This window comes from Polypterus senegalus, chromosome 4, assembly GCF_016835505.1.
Source record: "Polypterus senegalus isolate Bchr_013 chromosome 4, ASM1683550v1, whole genome shotgun sequence".
Lineage (NCBI taxonomy): Eukaryota > Metazoa > Chordata > Cladistia > Polypteriformes > Polypteridae > Polypterus > Polypterus senegalus.
Window position 1 is genome coordinate 180,557,177 of NC_053157.1, and position 25,955 is coordinate 180,583,131.

Sequence of the window (25,955 nt, forward strand, 5' to 3'; positions counted from 1 at the left end):
TAGCATGGTTGTGCAGTGTGCTGCTGCCTTGGGTTCTCCCTGTCTCTCTGTGGGTTTCCTCTGGGTGCTCCAGTTTCCTCCTACTGTCCAAAGGCTAGAAAAGGTTCAGAGTGACTGTAGGGTATTAGCTATAAAAAAGGTTCAATCATTTCACTTTAAGCAAAACAATAATGAAAGGTGACAAAAACAATATTTTAGTTTCTGAAAGGATGCCAGATGTTACTTTAAATGTAATTTTTAAAATTAGAGTACAGGAGCAGAAATGAAAGCTTCATGATAAAATTGTTTATTTGCACATTATACCATAATATGCAATAAGAAACAAAGCAGTATAGTAGACAACTTTGATGACTTTCAAATCTTAACATGACAATATATTCAAATGTTTTCTGAGTAAGGATTGTTAGCAATGTTGGGCTGAATGACTCAGTTTTGTCAAAACTTTTCATGGATTGAAACACATTTTAAGAGAAGGCAGCAAAGCCATTTGTTATGTGTCCATCCACTCATTCATTTATCTTCATAAACCTCCATTCCAGCAGTACTGTTTACAAATCAAATACCCAACACTGATTGAATACCAGGAATTCTATGTATTGGTAATTAAACTTAGATAGTAAGCTTTTGTATTGTAAAGGATGAAGGTTCAAAGTCTACCAACTACAAATCATGATAGAATAGCTTTTGTGTTTCTACAAGTGAAGCACTAACTAGCACATTGTAAACGATAATACAATGTAAGAGACAATTTGTTTACTTATGCTTATTTTTAAAATCTTAAAATATTCCACTCCTACTATTAAGCATTAACAGGTCTGTAAACTGAAACAAAGGCTGCATACATTCCATGCGGGATTAAGTGCTAATAAAGCCAAGTAATCACATATAACATTGGTAAATTAAATGTCTTGAATTGTGCAGTAAACACATCACATCTCGATGTTTAAGCCGAAGTTTTGGCATATTAAAATTTGCCACGTAATTAATTTTTTTCCTATTTTTGATTCTCAAGGTGGGCGTCACGGTTGCGCAGTGGGTAGCGCTGCTTCTTCGCCGTTAGGAGACCTGGGTTCGCTTCCCGTGTTCTCCCCGTGTCTGCGTGGGTTTCCTCCGGGTACTCCGGTTTCCTCCCACAGTCTAAAGACATGCAGGTTAGGTGCATTGACGATTCTAAATTGTCCCTAGTGTGTGCTTGTGTTGTGTGGGTGGTCTGGCACCCTGCCCGGCGTTTGTTTCCTGCCTTGTGCCCAGTGTTGGCTGGGATTGGCTCCCGTGACCCAGTAGTTAGGATATAGCAGGTTGGATAACGGATGGATGATTCTCGTGGTAGTACCATTAATTTTCTTGATTATTGAACTCGGATTTGGTGTCCCATTACTAAATTAGATATTTTTTGATTTTTAAACATATTAAAAGTAATGCATCCTTTACATATTATACTGTTTACATATATTTCACGGTGATATTTTCCTGTAAAATGTATTTTTTATCTTAAATGGACATCTTTCGTTTCCAGTTACATCCATTGACCATCTGTAAATCCTTGTATTTTTACAAGCTATAAATATGGAATTCTAGACATATTACATGCTTTTTGCCACAGATTGCATCATTCGACAGGTGAATTAAACTGCTAACAGATCGAGCTGTAATTATCAATTTTCCCTTTTGTCTCCGTACGAGTGAGACACATACACACACACGCACACACTCACACACACACACACTCGCAGTCGCAGTATCCCGGCAAAGAAGCTTTACAACACGATTACATTTTGAACGGTGGCCGTAAGGGATCAATCCGTATTTTCATTCAATTTTGCGTTTTGTAAAACCGGCGCGCGGAGCGCTTTGATTGGTTGACACTCCTGCCAATTTCTGTGTGCATCTTCGACTCCCAAAGGTAAACGGCTGGTATGAGGTGGGGGTTCTTCTCTTTTGTGAAAGAGCTTCCTGATGGCTTTAATCGGACTCTGGCAGATTTAAAAATACAGAACAGCTATACTGATTTACCTATTGGTTTTGAGGATCAGGTGCTTAACAATGCCTTATATTGGTCAATCTTGAGTGACAGCATTTTATAATGTTATTTAGCTACCTGTGTTTTGTACATGACGCCGCTTCAGGTCTTTGTTCTGTCTGTGCCATGTTTTCGCATGCTGTCATGTTGGTTTAAATGTTTAAAGCCCTATGCTTTATCGTTGCTTATCATTTGCAGCCTTGGCAGAGCTCCGCGGCGGACCCCGGCCATGGCGCTTCCTCCAGTCTCGCAGCCTATGCTCTTTTTGGTGCTCACGGTGGCACTGATGGCATCGATATGGGTGAAGCCAATACGCGCAAGTAGCCCAGAGGCCGGCACTGTCATTCCAGCAGAAAGTGAGTATCTTTTCTTTTTTTTTCTGTAACTGTCGGATCAATTCAAGATTCAGTTCCTCAGGTTATGTTTTGAGGATTCCTGTGGGATGTTCTGAGGAGGTGGCTGGTGGATGTTGACTAAATATTAAGCTATTCTGTCATCATCCAGTTGTGTTGCTAACACACTTTTACTAATGCACTCGTGTCCCTAGGCGATCGGCGGGCGTCCTGCTAATAGATAATGAATAAAGTGGATTTAGAAAATAAATGAATAGATTTATATCATTATTTTTATTATCAAAAATGTTAGCAAAAGCATTAGACCACTGTATTCATTTAAATTTGAATATGCTATGAAGACTGTGCCCATTGCTTTGAATTAAAAAGGTTCTCACAAATAGTAACTAGGCAGTGTTAACAGTGTCAGTAGGTTGAGAAAGCATGAGCACATTTTTTCCCAAATTTTTCCTTCTGGCCTGCAGTGCTTGACACTTTATTATTTGTGAACAATACAGTTTAAAAGATTACAGTACAGAACATTCATCCATTCATTTTCTTAATCCATACTTTAAGGTCAAAGTCATGGGGAAGCTGGAGGCTGTCTCAGAAACCATAGGGAAACAAGGCAAGAACAATCCCTGAACAGGGCGCCAGTCCATCACATGGAGAACACACATACACACAGTCACAAACCTGCACACACACAAATGCATCCGACCTGCATGTCTTTGAAATTTTGGTGGAAATCAGAACACTTAGAGGAAACTTATGTGGACACAAGGAGAATATGGTATGTAAACTCCACTCAGGAATGTCCTGGGACATGACCTCAAGTCGCCTTCTTGCAAGGTAATAATGCTACCACTGCACCACACTATACAGAACATAACATTCTCAAAATTACTAATCTTAGTAGCACCTGTGCACAAGGCACAATATGGTGCCAGTCCAGTGCAGTGCCCACTAACACATCCTTGCTCACACTTACATTGGGGCTAATTTTAGATTTGATAGTTAGGCTAGTATGCACATCTTTGGGCATGTGGGAGGAGGAAAACCCAGGAAAAGAATGTGCAGGCACCACATGAACAATAGCCAGGCGCAGGATTTGAACAGAGGATACTGGTTCAGTGAAGTAGCAATGTTAAGCACTGCACCACCATGCCACCACACCATTAGAATATGCTGAATAATATAACAATTTTGTTAGACTTAATAGGGTGAGAAACTCTGCTGTTTGCGAGGAACTCAGTGTAGAACGATGGTTCTCTGGATCATGAAGAGCCAGCTGTTTGCACACAAAAGTGGTGTAAAAGGCACAGCCCTATGGGAGGATACCATGGGCAAATCAGGACACGCTGGAAATATTTATTTCTTGACTGGTGTAAGGGTATCTGGGAATTCCATAGTAGGCACTGGAAGAAGATACTGAAAATAGTGTGAAACTGAAGTGAACTTGAACTGAGAGGGTAGACAGATTAAGTCCCGAAGGTCTGTTGATGGGGTCTTATTATGTGAGTAGTTTTCTCAATTTTCCCTTTTAAAAATAATATCTCAGTTAACAAGAAGATGACAAGAGCACAGTCTGAAAAATGAAACATTTCACAACTTAAATTATAAAAGAATAATAGCATAGTGGTTAGCTTTATTGTCTCACTGCTTCATAGCACTTAGTCGGATTCCTACCCTTGCCACAGTACCTGTGTAATCTGCATGCTGTTCCAGGTTCTGTGTTTTTTGTTTTTTGGAACATTGGCTTTTCTGACACATTCCAAAGACACATGTTAGACCTTATTAAATTTTGGTATTTTTGGTTTTATCTGGTCTTCACTTTGTGGAGAAGAGTGAAGAAAATGTGGTCAGAGAAGTTTTTTAGAACCATAATTCATGACTTGGGTCTAATATCTTCACTTGTGTAGCAAGACTGTAAGAATTAGAAACGATTTAAAATGTGTTTAAAATAGTGAATTTTCATTTGTTTAGTGCTCACAATTTTTTATGCTTAAAGTCGGAATCAATGTATATGCCTATCTATCTATCTATCTATCTATCTATCTATCTATCTATCTATCTATCTATCTATCTATCTATCTATCTATCTATCTATCTACAGTATTATGCTTTACAAGGTCAAAAAGAGCTTATGCTAGGTAGCAACAGATGTAAGGTAAGGAGCCACCCTTTTTGAGATGCTAGTCACAGAAACATGCTGACAAACACACTGAACATGTATGTACATCTTCTGAATGTGGAAGAAACCCCGGTGGATATAAAATACATACACCACACAGAAAGTCACCAACTCAGTAATCAAACTCAAGTCTGAAAATACAAACTTAGTCTATTAAATCTTCTTTTATATATTACTTTGCATGTATCGCATCATCACTGGCCACCATACCAAGTACACATGACAACCCAAAGCCAACTAACAAAGTGCAAAGCAAAAGAAAATGAGAATTAGAATTAGAAATGAGCTATAGAAGTTATATATGTGTATATTTAAAATGGGTTTGGCTCCAGCAGACCCCCGTGACCCTGTATTCGGATTCAGCGGGTTGGAGAATGGATGGATGGATGGATATTTAAAATGAAAGTTGATACACAACACACTCCATTTAAAATTTTATGCAACAAATCAGTATTCTGTACATGAGACTTTAAAACATACAGTGTGTTTTTCTTTGAAATGAGCTTGACATTATTGATTTTAATTATTAAAAAACAAATACTTTTAATTAACTTTACTTATACTTCTTTTTGTAAGAACAGCAAAACATGATTTCATACTTCAAGTAGATCACAGGACCAGTTTTGTTGAAGGGTGATGACATTAAGCTTTTTTAAATTTCTGTCTTAAGCTGGTGCATAAATTGAAGCTTGACTTCCAGTTCTTTTTTAACTAGCTGCCTTGTGGCAACAACTGGCAAAAGCAATACCTGAAAGTCCTCCTACAAGCCATACTACTAAACATTTAGACCATGAAGAGCTACAGTAGGCTTAATTAAATGATTCCTTAGGTTATTTGTCATTTATGCTGTTCACAGAATTTGACTTATTTTGTTCAGAAAATTCTGATCACTGTTTCACTTGGCTAGTGTCTGTTGATATTTGGCCTTTCCATCTATCCATTCATCCATCCATTATCCAACCCGCTATATCCTAATTACAGGGTCACGGGGGTCTGCTGGAGCCATTCCCAGCCAAATGTATAATTTCTCCTTCATGCTGCAGACATGTCATCTAGGAAGAGTTTATCCAGTTGCCTCTGGATGACACATAAGTACATTGTAAAAAAAAATCTATAATTTTGATCTGTTATTGTTACAAAGGTTCAGGATGTGATCAGCCTATAGCTTGGCCCACTTCTTCAGTACTTCATTACTCCTTTAAAAGTATGTTTCCTTATGTGTCTCTTTCACTGGAACCTCATTGGGCTATCATACATTTCATAAGCTCTTCTCTAGTTTAAGGCTGCTGTCTGACTCTGTATTCTGTTGGACACTCTTCTCTTATTTCAGGCCTGAGTGTTTCAAACACCCAACCCCAACACTGTGCATCCCAGTACAAATTATCTTCATACAGTTACTGTCTCTAAATGATACAAGAAATCTAAAATGTTTAAGAGCTATTTCTACATTAACCTGCAATTTCTAAGTGTTGGCCTAAGAGAAGGTTTATGGGTGTGGTGAGAGAGGACATGAAGGTGGTGGGTGTGAAAGAGCAAGATGTAGAGGACAGGAAGATATGGAAAAACATGATCTGCTATGGCAACCCCTAATGGGAGCAGCCAAAAGAAGAAGAAGGTATATATGGTGCAATTAGACTTAGAGAAGCAGAGCTAACCACTGTGTAGTATGGGACTTTCCCAACTGCAGTCTAAAAGTCACAACTCCACCTAATCACTTTTGGGGAAGGAAAATTCCTTTAGCCCAATTGCACAGGGTGCTGCTTCCTGACTTGGAGGTCCTGGCTCATGGCCTACCAATTTCTTTGAGGAAGTGAAACATAGAGGATAAAACACAGTTTGTCCATAAAGATTGTTCAGGTGTTCCGTGAAGATTGTTCAGGTGTATCTCCTGTCTCCACACTACTCAGTTTATTCAATTTAGGTTATTTTTGTCAAGTGCTTTTCACTGAGTGCAGGCACAGAGCACTGTAACAAAAGCGTAGGTAATCGGTAAGTATGAAATTTACAGATTACTAAATACAGAATTAGTACACATAAAAACAAAATTTGTTTAAACATACAGGAAAACAAAGTAGTTTGAAATGGATTAGCATAAATGGAAACCAACAATATTTCTCCATTACTTAACTGTTGAATTATAGACAATTCACACTAGAGGAGAGGAAAACAAAAAACCTGAGTGGCACCAATGGAGAAAATAAACCTTTGGGAGGTCCATGATCAATTGTAAGTCACATAGACCTAGGCCAACTGGGATGCCCTCTGGGAATTCTATTGTAGAATCTGTACTGGGCCATCCAGTCTGATGACAGAGGGTTTCTATGATTCTAAGGTCTCAAAATATCTCAGATCACTTTTCCCTATGCAGGATAACAGCTTGGCAGCAGAGCTGATATCTGTCTGGTTTTGAGGTCACCTGTACAGTACATTTCACATATTTGTTCACTACCTCAACCTGTGCTGTTAATGTAAATTAGAGAACGTATCAGCCAAGCTGTAAATCACTGAGTGAATCAGCTGCTGCCCTCATACCACATGCCACATCTCTGTTCACAAACACATGCTGTAGCCTACAATGTGTCCTTTTTTAAGGGACTATTTGTCTTGTCTTGTCTTAGGGCACTAGTAATCCATGTCAAACTCTATTTAAACATTTCCATTAACAATCTACAACCTGCTTAATCCAATTCTGAGGTGCAGAGACCTGGGGCTCATCCTGGCCATGTTAAGTACAAGAAGGAAAACATTCCCTTACAGGTTACCAGTTTCTTACAGGTTCTACTCGCATAGCCACACTCATGTGGCTGATTTAGAATTACTAATTAATTTGGCAAATATGTCTAAGGACATGTGAGAGAAAAACTGGGATACATCAAGGAAAACCCATGCAGACACTGGGTGAAGGTACAAACTCCATACAGATATCGATCATGTGTGTGACTGTGATATCCACACTGGTATTAACCAGGCTTCACTATGTTCCTGGATGTTATACACTTAAACTCATACTTTATTTAACTCAGACTACTGGTATTTCTCTGCACAATAAATAAGCAGACAATTTAAAAAGCAAGATCTCATAATCCTTTATTTACTGAGGGTGACTATATTCAGGGGCTCTCTTCATACTAACATTGTGACCTAGGTTTTGATCTGATGTTTTTAACTTGTTTGATTTCATACTACTTTTATATACAATATACATATTGTACTGCATATATGTATACAGTATATACACATTTTATATACTGTATATACTTTTATATATAAAATAAGAAGACATTGCATAGACTTCAAATATATACATTTTAATTGGACATTTTATAAATATAAATTGTTCATCTCTCCATACTGTATATCTTGGAACCAACTTATCCAGATCAGACTCATTGAGAGCATATGCTCCACTAATATGTACCCAAACTAAAATTCAGACCTGTGATAAAAGAACTCACTGCACTATCCCAACATATATTACACATGTAAAATTAACTAACGAAGCAGAGTGGAACAAAGTGGAGGCATGATGATAAATTCAGAAACTCGATACATTGTTTTTAGGTATAATTTGTTAATAGCAAATATTAATCTTCTAATTAATCAGTATGCAGCCTTCAAAAGAATTAAAAATAGATGAAAGGTATTTCCACTTCATAATGCCTTTAATCATCTGTTTTCTATACCCACTATACCCCATACAGAACCATATGTATTTATGGTCCTGAAACAAACTGACGCCACATCTTAGGTTAGTTATGTTGCTTAACATCTTTAAAGTATCCAGATGTGAGTATGTGAATGACCATATCCTGGTTTAGTTCCTCTTGTGCTTCTATGCTTCTAATGCTGCTATTTTTTTTTTTTATTACTTTAGGTCGTCCCTGTGTGGATTGTCATGCATTTGAGTTCATGCAGAGGGCACTGCAGGACTTAAGGAAGACTGCATTTAACCTAGACTCAAGAGTAAGTTGTTTTTTTTTTATTGAGTGTGCCACTACTGATTTTTAAATTGAGTAATTATTTCTGTCTCTTGTTATTTTAAACAGCTTCATTCTACATTTTGTAATGAGTTTAATTTTTTTGGTATTTTATCATTCATTATTCTTGTGTATATTGGAATTGCTGCACTGATCTAAATTTAATGCTTTCGTTTAACTGGAATTCATTGCTATATTGGTGTGTTTCATAGAAATACTCATCTATAGTATAACAATATATTTTTTTGTTTACATCTGATAAATTAAGTAAAATAGCAGTAAAATTGCTTAGTCACTAGGCCACACTGCCAAAACATAAGAGATACAGGTTATGGAATTAAAAGTGATATGTTACATTTTACCCTGTACCACCAATATACAGTATTAAGGAAATAGTTAAGTGCCTTACAATAACACAATGTATTAAGCTTGACTTTCTGTTAATGACTTTGAATGCGCAGCACAGTAGTTAGCATATACAGTATGCCTCACAGCTCAAGTGACCTATGCGAAACAAAGTATTGCAATGTACTAAGACATAGCTTAAGAATTTTCTTTTCTAATTTACCCCAGCTACTGCCTGTGTAGAGTTGGACATTATTTACATGGCTACAGATTGTTTAATGGAATCTTGGAAAGTGAGAAGATGCCTGAGGAGTGGAGAAGAAGTGTACTGGTGCCAATATTTAAGAATAAGGGGGATATGCAGGACTGCAGTAACTACAGGGGAATAAAATTGATGAGCCACAGCATGAAGTTATGGGAAAGAGTAGTGGAAGCTAGGTTAAGAAGTGAGGTGATGATTAGTGAGCAGCAGTATGGTTTCATGTCAAGAAAGAACACCACAGATGGAATGTTTGCTCTAAGGATGTTGATGGAGAAGTTTAGAGGAGGCCAGAAGGAGCTGCATTGCATCTTTGTGGACATGGAGAAAGCATATGACAGGGTGCCTTGAGAGGAGCTGTGGTATTGTATGAGGAAGTCGGGAGTGGCAGAGAAGTATACAAGAGTTGTAGAGGATATGTACAAGGGAAGTGTGACAGTGGTGAGGTCTGCGGTAGGAGTGACAGATGCATTCAATTTAGAGGTGGGATTACATCAGGGATCGGCTCTGAGCCCTTTCTTATTTGCAATGGTGATGGACAGGTTGACAGACAAGATTAGACAGGAGACCCCGTGGACTATGATGTTTGCTGATAACATTGTGATCTGTAGCGATAGTAAGGAGCAGGTTGAGGAGACCCTGGAGAGGTGGAGATATGCTCTAGAGAGGAGAGGAATGAAGGTCAGTAGGAACAAGACAGAATACATGTGTGTAAATGAGAGTGGAATGGTGAGGATGCAAGGAGTAGAGTTGGCGAAAGTGGATGAGTTTAAATACTTAGGATCAACAGTACAGAGTAATGGGGATTGTGGAAGAGAGGTGAAAAAGAGAGTGCAGGCAGGGTGGAATGGGTGGAGAAGAGTGTCAGGAGTAATTTGTGACAGACGGATATCAGCAAGAGTGAAAAGGAAGGTCTACAGGACGGTAGTATTAGGTAGAATGCCCAGAGGGGACTGGGCGGTCTCATGGTCTGGAATCCCTACAGATTTTATTTTTCTCCAGCCGTCTGGAGTTTTTTTTGTTTTTCTGTCCCCCCTGGCCATTGAACCTTACTCTTATTCGATGTTAATGTTGATTTATTTTTTATAATTATGTCTTTCATTTTTCTATTCTTTAATATGTAAAGCACTTTGAGCTACTGTTTGTATGAAAATGTGCTATATAAATAAATATTGTCATTGCTGTTGTAGTGAGACCAGCTGTGTTATATGAGCTGGAGACGGTGGCACTGACCAGAAACGAGGAGACAGAGTTGGAGGTGGCAGAGTTAAAGATGCTAAGATTTGCATTGGGCGTGACGAGGATCAACAGGATTAGAAATGAGTACATTAGAGGGTTAGGTCAAGTTGTACGGTGGTTGGGAGACAAAGTCAGAGAGGCGAGATTGCATTGTTTTGGACATGTGCAGAGGAGAGATGCTGGGTATATTGGGAGAAGGATGCTAAGGATAGAGCTGCAAGGGAAGAGGAAATGAGGAAGGCCTAAACGAAAGTTTATGGATGTGGTGAGAGAGGACATGCAGGTGATGGGTGTAACAGAACAAGATGCAGTGGACAGAAAGATATGGAAGAAGATGATCCGCTGTGGTGACCCCTAACAGGAGCAGCCGAAAGAAGAAGAAGAAGATATCCCAAAAAAGTATATGTTAGGTTTTGCCAAATTGTGAGAGTTAGTGTGCTTGTAAATGTGTCCTGTAATGGAATGGCTCCAAATCCTGGGTGGGTTGATACCTTGCAATAATTACTTCTCAGGATTGACCCTGTTGTGACATATAGCCACAGAATACCTTAAATAAGAACAAGCTTCAAAAAATCTGGGCCTAGGCTTGAAGCCTGCTGTTAAAAAAAGATCACAGGCACGAAGGGGGAAGCCTATCAACAAAGCACTCTTTTATCTTTTGAAAATGCAAGGATTAATTAAGGGTGAAAGAGAAACTGTGCAGGGTCCTGGATTAGCACAATTTGTGAAACAGGACTTGTAACCTTATGTACTGTTATGGACTACCTTGTTTGTTTCAATATAGTTAATTCATGTTAGCAATAGCAACAGTTTCTCACATCATGCTATATATTATCTTAAAGCTTGGGCAGCACTTGAAAGCGACACCACAGAGCAAATTCCTAGACTGAGACACTGATGTGATCATTTTATGTGTTAGGTAAAATGTGGATCACACATTGCCATATTATTATATGTTTAAATTGTTAGTTGTTTCAAGAATTTCATCCATATACAGTATTATCAAATTAGTTTCATCCAATTTAAGATTTTTGATGGTACAGCAAATTGTGCATCCTCAACACAGACAATCACCAGATTCAGGTTTTTACTCCAGAAAAAATATACTGTATAGAGATATAATTAATGTTAAACATTTTGGTTATCTGGGGTAGCCAGGGCATGTCATGCAAGGGGTTGGATTTGATCCCAGGACTCTGAACCAGTGAGTCAACAGAGCTAACCACTAAAAAAAAATAGTAATAATAACAATAATAATAATATTATTATACTTTATATTTATATAGCATCTTACTAACAATAATTAGGAAGTAGTTATATATTTGTGTTATTACTTTGGAAAGCAAATCAGTTCTTTTCATATGTAAGATCTATAATTCATCAGTGAGATATAATTTTTATTATTATTTTTAGTTCAGATCATGTAAAAGACATAGGTAAATTAGAAACTACAGAGGAGTTGAATTGTTCCTTAGTATGAAGCAGTCAGATATTTTAGCACTTTTTAAAATGCAACCCCTTTAGATTGTTACATCAGGTCAGTGCTAACAATCCAAAATACAAAAATGTTGTAAACTTACTTAAATCATTTCTTTAATTTGTAAACTTACTGAAAGCATTTCTCTAATTTGATTTGATAGGTAATGATTGGTAGCAATCGTTTTGTTCAGGCAGTGATGTAATTGGTATCAGTTATTAAGTGGTGATCAATGACTTCTCTAGTGGCATGTCATACAGTAAAAAAGTATAAATATGATAACTACAATGATGAAATTAGATCTAAAATCTGTATTGACCCTGCTTAATGCTTAAATTAAACAATGTATAGCCAAGTGGGGTTGCTAAAGCTATTCAGCTCTTGAATAGATGCAAATGTCAGCCATAGGAGGAGTAAGTTAGATACTCAATTTCTAAAGCATGCATTTCTTTAGCATGTATTTCTTTAAGTGTGGAATACAATGCATATTTTTGAATTCTTTTAAAGCAGACATATTCTTTGCAGAAATCATATTGTTAAATTAGCTACTGATATTTAAGCACAGAACATGAATTTCATGTTTAAAATTGAGTACATTCTCATCAATATTACTATGATTAAAATAATAAACTTTAACTTAAATCTTGCAGATGATTCATAGAATTAATCCTGGTATACAACAGTCTCAAGGACATGGATGAGATTCCAGGAGACAGGCAGTTACTCTAGGAGAGCTGAACAGGGCTGTAGAAGGTCCTTAACCCATCAGCAGGACCGGTATCTACTCCATTGGGCAAGGAGGACCAGGATTAGCACTGCCAGAGCCCTATAAAATGAGCTACAGCAGGACACTGGTGTGAATGTCTCTGACCAAACAATCAGAAACAGACTTCATGAAGGTGGCCTGAGTGTCTGACGTCTTCTAGTGGGCCCTGTGCTAACTGCTCGGCACCGCAGAGCTTGATTGGCATTTCCCATAGAATACCAGAATTGGCAGGTCCACCACTGGTGCCCTGTGCTTTTCCCAGATGAGAGCAGGTTCACCCTGAGCACATGTGACAGATGTGAAAGGGTCTGGAGAAGCCATAGAGAATGTTATGTTGCCTGTAACATCGTTCAGCATGACCAGTTTTGAGGTGGGTCAGTGATAGTCTGAGGAAGCATATCCATGGAGGGATGCACAGACCTTCTACAGGCTAGACAACAGCACCTTGACTGCCATTAGGTATTGGGATGAAATCCTTGGACCCATTGTCAGACCTTATGTTGGTGCAGTGGGTCCTGGGCTCCTATTGGGGCATGACAATGCCCGGCCTCATGTGGTGAGAGTATGCAGGCAGTTACTGGAGGATAAAGGAATTGAAACCATTGACTGGCCCCCACGCTCGCCTGACCTACATCCAACATAACACCTCTGGGACATTGTGTTTCAGTCCATCTGATGCCGCCAAGCTTCACCTCAAACTGTCCAGGAGCTCAGTGATGCCCTGGTTCAGATCTGGAAGGAGATCCCCCAGGACACCATTTGTTGTCTCATTAGGAGCATGCCCTGACATTGTAAGGTATGCATACAAGCACATAGGGGCCATACAAACTACTGAGTATGATTTTGAGGTGCTTCAATGAAATTTTGGCAAAATGGACTAGGCTGCCACATCATTTTTTCACTTTGATTTTTGGAGTGTCTTTGCATTCAGCCCTCTGTAGATTGAAATTTTTCATTTCCATCCAATGATGTGGCCTCCTTTTGTTCCTAACACACTACCCGGTCCATACCAGTATAGATGTCCAGCATGATGTTTTTCCCTATTGAGATATGTGTTTTCAAAGTGTTCCTTTAATTTTTTTTAGCAGTTATGTAGGGCATGCCAGATTTCCCTGGTGGCCCCCACAAAACCCAACAGGGCAGTACCAGACTCCAAGTACTTGCATGCCTTGTGGGAATCAGTAGTGCCACAGCTACCCAGTAGGGCTGCCCTCTAGTGTCTCAGGGGAGGTAGTTCCTTAGAGATTCTCTCTCCCCCAGTATATATACTAGCGACTGGGAGCCCGATCGAATTGGGCTACAAATTCTACGTTTGTGAAATCCATACTTTTTCTCTGCAAAGAATTATTTGTTTTTTTATGTCCTTGAAATTATTTTGTTATCATGGCATTGATTTGTGCTTAAAATAGACCTTTTTTGCCGATGTCATGAATAGCTTCCTGTTTAAACGGGGGTGCGAGACATTAACTCAGCTCTTCGGCGCACCTCATTTGATTTTTTCTGGCAAACAAATTTTCAAAACAAACCATATTTTACGACTGTAATCAGAATCGGAGTAATAATTATGTTGGCGTGGTCATTTTAGATCTGAGATTGGCTAAAATTTAAACAATGACCGTTGTTAATACCCAGCCATCATTATTCAGTTTGCCAATAGATGTCAGAAGGACGGATGCCAAAACCGAACTGACCAAAGATAGATTTCGACGTACCAAGCAAATGGCGATACGTTCTAAATTACTTACGGTTCCGAAGCTGTCGAATGGCTTAAGTCAGTCGACGGTGTTAGTCCTGGAAAGTACGCCCTACCAAACAAACGTTCCAAAAACCAACCAAACTTACTGTTATCTGCTCGAACCAACACTGACTTACTATACTCGGCTGTCCAGCGGCGTCACTGAAGCATTCAAATGCAATACTGCGTCCGCGTTTGCCACTTTATGTTCTAACTACAGAGGCAGAGTCCCATTGCATGGTTCTAACTTGTATTGAGTCGAGGTATTGATGCGAGCACCATACATACGGGTTATTGACTCGAACACCATACATACAGGGTACTGACGCAAACACCATACATATTGACGCGAACACCATACACACGGATAGTATCAAATTATATATAAGGACATATCTATTATAAAAAAAAAACTGGGAGGAGACAAGACATTTTAGCCTGGGGTGAGACGTGACTTTTTCAAAGAGATACTTTCAAGTCCCACAAGACAAGACTTTGTGCCAAGAGATTTAACCACCGAAGGGCCAGTAGAACGTCATAAAGAGGTTCCAACGTTGATGCGATACACATGCAGAGCAGTTTAGAGATAATGAAAGTACTAAAATTCAAAAGTCTTAAAAAAATGATAGTAAAGATCGCATTAGCACAAACAAACAGAAATTATTAGCGCATACAAACAGAAATATTGGAACAGCAAAAAGACATGGAATATATTGTTCAGATTTAAACTTTAAGTTGGAGACTTGTAGGTTGTCTAATTCGTGTTGCCATCAGGGAAAAGTAGCATTTCTTCCCAATGAAGAGGCATATACGTGAGAATTAAAAGATTTGTTGTTTGGTGAAAGTGAAATCCACATATGCGAGCAGCAGAGACGCGAAGTGGCTTGCACATAGCGCAGGACTGGGGGTTGGCGAGTGAAGCGAGCATGGGGTGCATAGCCTCCTAGTATATATATACAGTATATATATATATATATATACAAATATATATATATACACACATATATACATATATATATATATACTGTACTATTCATATAATTTTGCTAATTTTCTTCTCTTTATACTGTAAAAGTAACAAAGTTTCAATGCTTGACTTTGAATGTAGGAGTGTTTCTTGAAAGTTGCAAAACACCAAGTGTTTACTGTTTGTTATCTTAAAGACCCATTGTACAAGACACTGCATTGCTGGGCCTCATCTTAGCATGATAGAGGATCACCTAATACATCGTGGTAAACTTGCTCCAGTAGGATTTGTTTAGTCAGTGTATGGCCAATGAAGGTTCTATCTGTTTGTTCTGGTGCAGTTTTCCTTACACAATATTAAATGTTGTCACATTTAGTCTAATTGTCACAAAATATAATTTTTGTACTAGTATTTAACGCTTTCCATTTTTTGCTTTAACAGACTGAAACACTTCTATTGGGAGTGGAGAAGAGAGCTCTGTGTGACTGCTTGCCCACCAATGCGCTAAGCTGAACAGGAATTCCCCAGGATATGAGTGTCCAGACAAGTAGAAATACAGTTTTTCAACAATAATCTGTAAAATGTTTATTGATCTGTTTTCAAAATATAATAAAATGAGAAAAGTCAGTAAGGAACTAATCAGGCAGCTTATAATATATAAAATAACTGATATTTTGCCATCATGAAGCAGTATAAACATTTTGTTTGATTGCCATGTTGCTGTAGCATGAATGAAAAGAAAATATCACAAACATTTAATGATTCAGTCTATGCCCACTACTACAGCCTTTGTCCAAAGCGTCAGTTTCAAGCATTACTGTTGTCAGACTTTTCAGAAATGCAGTGTTTGTGTATTCATATTTTCTGTGTTTAATTTTGTAACATCATTAGTATAGAAAAGAAATCCTATTGTGAAACCAATTTAACCACCCCAGGGTGAGGCACTCATCCATCAAGAACAGAAACTTCGGAATATTAAGGGGCCTTCCCCGAAACTGAATAAGCGTGGTAACTTTTAACAGTCTAATGTTTGGTAACTATTACAATATACATTTATAAAGGGACACGCAAAGTGGCATTACAGCATAGCTCATTAACCATACAAAAGCATACTGGGCTGAACAAGCCAAAAATCTTGTCCAACCACTATCTTCTACCACATCATCTACAAAAATGAAATGAGTAGGGGGGTTATTGAAAATTAGAAAAAAACTTTGTGGACAAAGGTGGCAAAGCTAAAGGTGAAATAATATATCTAAATTCTTATCAGCTATCAGCTATGTTTTTTGACATCCCTTTGAGCAGTAATATAACATTAAAATATATCAAACTGGGTAAAACGTTTATACTATAAAATACACAGTGATAACTGCAGACATTTTTCTGATACAGTATAAAGCCAATTTAAACTTTTTTTTTCCTTTCCAGGAGGATTACATTTATAGTGGGTTAAGTTGTAACACATACATGCATACATACATCATACTGAATACAGAAAAAGCCCTGGCAAAAGGAAACCCAGGACCTAAAAAGTGTGATTTAAGTATATAGATGCAATTCATCTTCATATGGCATCTGCATTTAAATTTTCATGGTACTCCACACCTAATGCAGCTTCCACTGACTATGCAAAATAGGTCAGAGGAGGGACTTGTTTTTGAAGTTAAAGTTTAATTTCCTCTACACAGCATAAATAATGTCAGTGTTTCAGTATCTTTACGCTCAAAAACCTCAAGTACCTTGGTGGTAAATTCAAAACACTTCACCAAATATTTATGCAGATATTGTTGTTTGATCTCTATGTGGAAAATTGGTAGTTTAATCACAATTTCTAAATTGGTGTCATCCATTAATGTAACCATTTAAATAATTACTCTTTGCGCCTCCATATTATCTGTCTGACAATGTGTCCTTGTAACTGTGCTATAAATAGCTGCAAGGTTAGCTGAGATTTAAAAAGTTTCACCAAACTGTGATTACACTTAACAGTCTGTTAGGGTGTTTCCATTTTTGTGTGTGATGTAAATGTTTTTGTTGTCACCAGAAATAGAATCTTTTCGGAAAAAAGACACCTTTGTATTTGCTGAAGGCTTTTTGTCTGAACATGCACTATGTCTTCATCCTTCTTATAGCTCTTTATATAACTGAGTACTGAGCAGTACCACTGGCTCACCTGTGAGGTATGTTCATATGCTACCAATCATGTTCAGTTGTACTTGCAGCCAAACAAAACTTTTGTTTAAAAGTATTAGGATGTTTACCTATTATCTGAACTGATTTTTAACATTTGTTAATGAGAATGTTTTCTTTGCTGTTTACATCATTTTTGTTTAAATAATAAAATGTTTTAATTGTCCATCTGCCTCTGGTGCTGTCTTACTCTTGCTAATCAGAAGTTTGGCATCATGCTGTAAAAAGATATGAATACATATTGTGAACAGACTGGTCAGGCACAGGTTTAGGATCTTGGGTACCAGCCTAGTAACCCAATTTAAATGTCACCAGTGTGAACGATACCCGGGCACAGACAGGCAGACATGTTGTAAATTCACCACCACATGTTTATTTACACTATTTACAAGATTAAAGTGCACACACAAAACCCCAAAAAGTCCTGGCCACACAATGCCTTCACTCTTCGGGCCGCCTCCACTCTCTCTCTCGTCTCTGACCTTGTCCTTCTTCCACCCAACTCCAGCCTCGAATGAAGGGAGGCAGCCCCTTTTATCCACACCCGGATGTGCTCTAGGTGCTCACCGGCAATCACCCGCCGACACGCCCTAGTGTGGCGTAAGTGCTGGCTGTCCTCCCGAAAGCACTCCGGGTGTCCCTGCTTCTCTTCCCCCCAGCACTTCCTGGTGCGGCGGAAGTGCTGAGGTCCCGGGCTCCCAAGGCATTGGGGCATCCCCTGGCGGTGACCACGGGCCCCTACAGGGTTGGACTTTCAAGCCCTTAACCCGTGGCCCCCAAAGCAACCAGGGTGGCGGCCCCCACGTGATCCCAAGTAGGTGCATGCCCTATTCCGGTCCCTCAAGGCGTCCTGGCCAGGTCGTCGCCCCTGGCATCCCTGACACCAGAAAACAACAGAAGATACCAAAGTAAAGAAATCTGCCTGTGCCATTAAAAATATGTACTATCAATTTGAATGGCTAGAGTTAAACCCATCTTGGTTCTATTTGTCTCTTACTTAAGGGTCAAATTAAGGTGCAGGGGTATATTGTCTATATATATATATATATATATATATATATATATATATATATATATATATATATATATATATATATATATATACTATATATATATATATTGTCAGGGATGCCAGGGGCAACGACCCGGCCGGGACGCCGTGAGGGACCGGAAGAGGGTCAGAGCCCACCCTGGATCACGTGGGGGCCGCCTTCCTGGTTGCTCTGGGGGCCACGGGTACTGGGCATGGAAGCTCCACCCTGTAGGGGCCACTGGTCACCACCAGGAGGCGCCCCAATGCCTTGGGGACCTGGTTACCTGGTGTGGCGGAAGTGCTGGGGGGAAGATTTAGGACGGCACCCGGAGAGCTGCCGGGAGGACAGCGGCACTTCTGCCGCGCAGGGCGTGGCCAAGGGAGGAATGCCGGAACACCTGGGGCTCATCCGGGACTGCATAAAGGGACCGTCTCCATTCATTCAGCGCTGGAGTCGGGAGGAGGCAGGACGGCACAGAGGAGGTGTGGAGGCCCGAAGAAGGCATTTGTGGCTAGGACTGAGTGTGTTGGGGTGTTTTGTGCACTAACTTGGGGCTTAGTGACCATTATTTGGGTCTCTGTGACACTGTAAATAATTGTAAATAAACGTGTGGTGGTTGAGAAACAACATGTCTGCCTTTCTGTGTCCGGGATGGCTGCACAATATATATATATATATATATATATATATATATATATATATATATATATATATATATATATATATATATATATATATATAGTAAAAATAGCCGGGCCACAGACAGACCTGACACAACAATGTCCAAAATACACACATGTTTATTTCACACTATTTACAAACTATTTACAGGTTTTGCATGGTCCTTCAGCCACCTCCACTCCTCTCTCGCAAGCTCCGTCCTCTTCCAACCAACTCCGGCTACCCGATTGGAGTGAGGTGGCCCCTTTTATCTTGCCCGGATGTGCTCCAGGTGCATGATGATGACCTTCCGGCAGCACTCCCCAGTGTGGCGGAAGTGCTGCCCTTGCACCCGGAAGCAGTCCGGGCATACACCATCCCTGGTCCGTCAGCACTTCCTGGTTTACCAGAAGCGCTGTCCTCCAGGGTTCAAGGACCGTCCAGGCACCCAGGGAAGAATAGTGCCGCTCTCCCAGTCCATCCTTCCTCCAAGCGTCCCGGCAGGGTTCCTGGTCATCCATAACTACAGTATATATATATATATAGTTATTGTCAGAGCTGGCTGGGGTGGCGACCCCACTGGCAAGAGTCGGGTGGAAGTGGATGGAGCTCGAAGGAGAGGAGTGGAGGCGGTCTGAGGACTGAGGAAGGTATTGTGTTGGCCAGGACTTGAAGGAGTGATTGGTGCTGCGGCACTGGGTTGTGCACTGTAAATAGAATTGAAAATAAAACGTGTGTGGTGAACCAACATGTCTGCCTGTCTGTGTCCGAGCTGTACCCCACAACGCCTTGCTCAGTTCTCAGACCGCCTCCACTCCTCTCCTTCCAGCTCCGTCCACTTCCACCCGACTCTTGCCACTGAATGAAGGGAGGCGGCCCCTTTTATTATCACCCGGATGTGCTCCAGGTGGGTTCCGGCAATCTTCCACGGACACACTCCCGTGTGACGGAAGTGCCGGCTGCAACCCGGAAGCACTCGGTGTCCTCTCTCTTCCCCAGCACTTCCTGGTGTGGCGGAAGTGCTGAGGTCCAGAGCTCCAAAGGCATGAGGGCGCCCCCTGGCGGCAACCATGGGCCCCTACAGGGTGGAGTTTCAAAGCTCTGTACCCATGGCCCCCTAAGGAATCAGGGCGGTCGCCCCCAGATGGTCTGGGGAAGGCGCAAGCCCTCCTCTTGGGCGTACTGGCCGGGTCACCACCCCAGCCAGCTCTAAAAGTAGCCGGTCTTTGATATTTGCCTACTAGCGTGCATTGTAAGCGTTTGTATCTTTGCATGTGTAATACATGTGCATGTCAGCACATTGCATATATAAGAAATACGGATATACCGGTTTCTAAAACTGCTTCATTTTCGTGCTGGGTTGACCAAAATACGGACAAACCTGGAAGAAGAGGAAGACGATAGTGAACTGGACAACAACGAAGCCGTCATTGCGGATTCGGACAACGAATAGCAGCGAAAGGTACAGAAAGACATTGCCATTTATCTTTAACAGTCTTATGCAGCATGAAGTAGCTGTTTGTAATATTAGCCAATATTTTTGTGTACCTACATGTACCGACACGCGTGAAAAAAATATTGCATTCTGAAGGTTTTTTTTAATAATGGCCAGTCTCTAGGCCGAGGCTAGTTTTACAAATAAATGCTGGGGGCCACTATTGGAGCATATACGGTATATATATATATATTTTATATATATATATATATATTTTCAGCTGGAGATGCACTAAGGGAAAAAAAATGAATTGCGTACCATAAAGTAGTTTTTGTTCCTGAGCTTTCAACCCCTGCCAGGGGTCTTCATCAGAGGATAATGCTTATATTTACAATAATCAAAGGCAACATATAGCAAAAATTACGTATGGGGGCATTAGAGGTGGCTAAGTCAGTGTGATCAGGAAGGGGGTTATTGGGTGTAAAGTTTTGTTTATTACAAATATGTTCTTCTTAAGTTTGCATATGCTGGATTTATGTCCAAGTATCTGTTGATGGCGTTCTCATTTGACAGCCAGTTCTCTGGCACTTTTAGTATTGGCTTTAAATCTTACTTGTACATTGTCCCAGTTAAATGTATGTCCTGTTGATTTAGTGTGCGTATAGATCAATGATCGTGAGTCCTTTCTTCTGATGGCGTTGTGATGTTCCTGTATAAGTGTTGAGATTCTTTTTGATGTTTGTCCTATGTATACCACTGATCAAGAACTGCATGGAATGCTGTAAACATGTATCAGAACCCCCACCCCACCTGGCACTCACTCCCTTATCACCACAAGGTGTCTGAAGGTGCAGCACAAATCCTAGCCAGGTCAGGCGTCAGAACAGCATTCAAACCCACGAACAATCTGTGCACTGTCCTTTTCAACGCTAAAAACAAGAAATCGACAGCAGAAACACGAAACACAGCATTCCCTGATAAACTGATCTAGAAATGTGTGTGGCTTGGGAGTTATTCGCAGAAGTGGTCAGGAGTCATTTGGCTGTGGTACTTCGAACCAGCAGATGGGAAGACACGGTTGTGATTGCCAGCACCTACTCTCATCACAGGGCAATTGTCTTTACTTTATCAGAGCCTCAAAGAAGCCCCCTACTTTTAATAATTAGTTGTGCTACCTTTAACTGTAATAATTGTAAACAAACTCATCCTACTTTTTTAGAATTCACTCATCTTGCTGCATAACCTTAATATACTTTGGCTCCAGCTTATGGATTGGTATACAGATATTCTCCCTAATAATTTTCTAATACAGTGCCGAATTTACTGTGTCTTTAATTAAAGCAGGACATCCAAGTCTTGAGGCACCAAAGCATTCCCACACCATCACAATACCAGCACAATTGTTGGCTGTTGGTGTGGCGTTCTTGCTGTAGAATGCTGTGATTACTTTCAGCTGGACATAATAGAATCCATGTCATCGAAAAAGTACTATTTTTGTCACATCTTTCCATAAATCATTCTTTCCAAAGGCTTAAAAATCACGTAGGTGCTTCCTAGCATTTCAGAGGTTAGTATTTATATTCTTGGTTAACAGCAGTTTCCATCTCACTGCTTTCCATTGAAGCCCATTTTTGCTCTGCGTCTTTCAGATTCTGGAGGCATGAACTCTGACTTTTGCAAGATCAGCTTACAGTTCTTTTAGGAACCTTTGTGATTTCCTGGATTATTTCATGCTATGCCCTTGGAAATATTTTGGCAGGCTTGTCACTCCTGGGAAGATTTACAACTGTTTGTATTTGGAGATTAAGGCTCTCAACGTGGAGTCCTGAGTGCCTTTAGTTCTTTCTGGACCTACAGACATCCATTTATTTTTGTCCATTAATTTCCTTTGATGTGTCATGATCAAAGGATGTTGGCAACTTGAATTGTGGTGGTTAAGTGAGGGTTGCATTATATTGAGTATGGCTGGCTATATTCAAACTTGCTTGTGTTTAGTCAGCAGATTGCAATTATCCTTTTAATTGGGTTGCTTTAAGCAGGGGGCAAAGACTTTTTTTACGCAATGCCAATTGATGTTGGGTAATTTTGTTCATTATATAAATCAGTTAAAAGCATGTGTGCTCTGTAGTGCCTTTTATATTAAAATATTCAGTGTCTTAAATACACTGAATGTATTTACCTACTTAGAAGTAATAAAATTATTGTTAAACAATATGAATTATTGAAGATATTATTATGAGTTAATGGCTAATGTCATAGACTGCCTGTTGATTCAGACCCTGCCACTGTCTGTGATACTCTGAGTGAGTACTAAACCTGCCTTGGCTACTGTGCAACTATGGAAACAATGGCACACCATAGGTTTGAAAAACAACTATGAATATAATGGTGCATCCATTTTGAGAGTTGTTTTTATAAAAACAACACATGAACTTCCTTGGCACTGTGTGGAGCCTACATGTTCTTTGCATGTTTGCATGGATTTTTCTTGAGGTTCTCCAGTGTTCTTTCGGAAACTGGCCTGAGGTTTGTTCCTTCCATGCACTTGATACTTCTGTGAGAAATTCTAATTCTTGGTAGCACTGGGTGCAAATCAAGAACCAATCCTGAATGGAGTACAAGTCCATCATGGTGCATGTTATGCTGACTGACCAGTTTAGTATGGGGGAAAGATGATGTACTGAGATGAAACCCATTTGGAAACAAAGGGGTGTTGCTGAGGCCCAAACCCTGGACACAACTGTTGCAGACACAGTCACTGATTCAAATGCAATGATTTTATGAAATGCAGTACCTTTACAGCTCCTTCTAGAATCCTTTGTGCAGCACACAAAAACAATAAAGACTTTTTTTTCCTTCTCTATCTTACTCCTCTTCTTCCAAGCAAGTGTTATCCTCTGCCTCCCGACTACCTTACGCCAGCTACTTGTTTTGGTTCACTGGACATTGGGTGACATTACACCTGGGCAAGAGCACGATGCCGGATGGAAGGTTGTCTTATCGCTTTATACAGTATATTGGAAATACATCATCTACTGTAATTCAGATGAAATGCTGGCTGAAAAGTGTTTTTCTGAAATCAGCTTTGTAAACATGATTTGGATGAAAAGGAGGAAGATGATATATATTTTTAAATAAAGAAACCACTAAACCTAATAAGTGTAACCTCAAAAAGGTAACACCTACTAATGTACACATGTTGGGTCAGGAGATGAACCAAAGACTAAGTGCTATCAGTGTTTCCAGTCTGGTATCTTTGTACCTTTTTTCTGCTTTCATTCTGCTCAACACAGCTATATGACAATGGTGGAACACTATTCCTTTTACTACTTGTTTACGACAACTTTTTAACCCGTTTTTTTATACCTTGTTAAAGAAAAATGCATCAAAAATCCATTGGACAAAAGTAAATGCATTTTAATGGTTAATGGAAGTTTCTTGTTTTTAAGGAATGTTCAAATACATTGGTTTTAACAGCATGCACTTGCTTCACACAGAAGGACTAAATGTCACGTTTTGACTCAAGACTGGGTGTACCAAACAAACAATGGAAAGCTGTTAAGTCAAGAACATCAAACCAAATCTTCAGAAACTGACACTCTAAATTAATTTCCCTGTAAAGTTATAGCGCCTTGCCTTCCACCCAGTTCTGCACGGTTACGGTCCAGCTGGTTATGAGAAAACTTTTCCTCTTCACGTTAAATAAATCATATACCGTAGTACATTTTAACTACTATTTATTTTTCCTACACAGCTGACTTTATTACACTTTACTGCACTTAATTAACTATAAATGGAGATAAAAATTTAACTTATTATGTTTCGTTTCAAATAAAATTCAAAGCACTAACTGTATTTCCATCAGATAAAAGTGTCCTGTGTGTCATATCCATTTTTATATAACTAAAGTGCAGTGTTGAACCAGAGCAGATATTTTATTTGAAATGTTGGAATAAACAGTTAAGGGTTATCATTTTCAGCTTTGATTTCAGTAAAAAGGAAGGTTAAAGCATTTGGAATATTTTGTTTATGACGGTAAGTGCTTTAGCTTGTTTTCTATGTTGATACTCATAGAAGGATTAATAGTCTCCTTTCTAGCTGCCTGCTAATATTCTTCTGAAGAAATGCTGAAGAGTTCAGTCCCTCTATAGCTTGAAAACATCACCAGATTCTCATTTTTTTTTTTGAAATGGTAACAGTGACTTCCGTTTGCCAGTCCATAAGTACTGTCCTCACCATTGTTGCAACATTGAATTGGCTCATTAAATAAAAATAAATTCTTCGCTTTTCTCACTACTCAAAGCGCTCAGCAATTGCAGGTTAAGGGCCTTGCTCAAGGGCCCAACAGAGCAGAGTCCCTTTTGGCATTTACAGGATTTCAACCAGCAACCTTTTGATTACCACTGCAGATCCCTAGCCTCAGAGTCACCACTCTGCCTCATTAATCAAGACATTCCACAAATATCCAGTAGGTTCAACATTTCCAAGTCTATCTCATTTACCCCCAAAACCCTGTAGAGTTGCTGAACTACTTCACAGAACTTAGCCACTCCTCTGTGTCTGTTGGGTTCAGTAGTTCCTCAGAGCGTTTTTTTTCATGTTCCAACTATATCTCCAGTCATGGATGATAGTTCTCTCCCCCCTGCATGCCAGTGTCCATGGTTTCAACAACTCAGCCCACACCCAGCTGTTGCCACATGTGTTGCCTTGCTTCCAATCAGTACGTCCAAATCAAAAGTCCTTCCAGCTAACATTGCATGGCATCTTGACAAATTCTACAATGCATTTTTCCACAAATTTGACCAGGCCTTAAGTGGTTTGATTGAACATGACATCTGTGGTTTCTTAATGCTAAGCAATAATAATAATAATAGGTTTGCTTATATAGCACACTAAAATAACAGTCTTTCCTAGGTGCTTTACAAATTCATATACATAAAACAAGTACAAACAATAATGCTATTTAAAACTATATTAAAAATAAAATTTTAACAGAATAAAACAGAAGTAAATATTACTTGCTAGTGACTTTTAAAAGGACGTTAACATTCTTTCAAAAAATAATTGCTGTCACAAAGCTTTGGACAAATTTCAGGACCTTATTTGAGAGGTGAGGTTAAACTTCATATTTGTTGTGTTTTCCTCTGTAGTTTTTCCAGTTTTCCTTCCCACAATCCAAAAGCATGCTGGTCAGGTAAACTGGGCTAGAGAGAATGAGTATGGATGTGCGCACGTGTGCTCGGTAACAAGCTGATACTTCAGCCAAACTTAGTCTTTGTCTTTTACTTGATTGCTCTTGAGACAGGTTTCAGCTTCCTGCAATTC

General features: G+C 39.5%; 1 protein-coding gene across 2 annotated transcripts; it reads left to right on the forward strand.

Annotated features, from left to right (window-relative positions):
* The first annotated feature begins 1,797 nt into the window (after positions 1-1,797).
* Positions 1,798-17,548, forward strand: c4h4orf48 (chromosome 4 C4orf48 homolog). Of its 2 annotated transcripts, none has more exons than XM_039751719.1 (4): positions 1,798-1,903; positions 2,219-2,376; positions 8,421-8,509; positions 15,753-17,548. In XM_039751719.1, exons 2-4 carry the CDS (start codon positions 2,250-2,252, stop codon positions 15,822-15,824), a joined length of 288 nt encoding a protein of 95 aa, XP_039607653.1. In that variant the 5' UTR covers positions 1,798-1,903; positions 2,219-2,249; the 3' UTR covers positions 15,825-17,548. The 2 variants fall into 2 exon arrangements, with proteins under 2 accessions (XP_039607653.1, XP_039607652.1); XM_039751718.1 differs by lacking the exon at positions 1,798-1,903 and adding an exon at positions 1,910-2,033.
* The last annotated feature ends 8,407 nt before the right edge of the window (positions 17,549-25,955 follow it).

Coding starts and splice junctions, on each gene's coding strand:
- c4h4orf48 (XM_039751719.1), top strand. CDS start 2,250: ATGGCGCTTCCTCCAGTCTCGCAGCCTATGCTCTTTTTGGTGCTCACG. Junction 2,377..8,420: donor CACTGTCATTCCAGCAGAAA/GTGAGTATCTTT, acceptor TTATTACTTTAG/GTCGTCCCTGTGTGGATTGT. Junction 8,510..15,752: donor CATTTAACCTAGACTCAAGA/GTAAGTTGTTTT, acceptor TTGCTTTAACAG/ACTGAAACACTTCTATTGGG.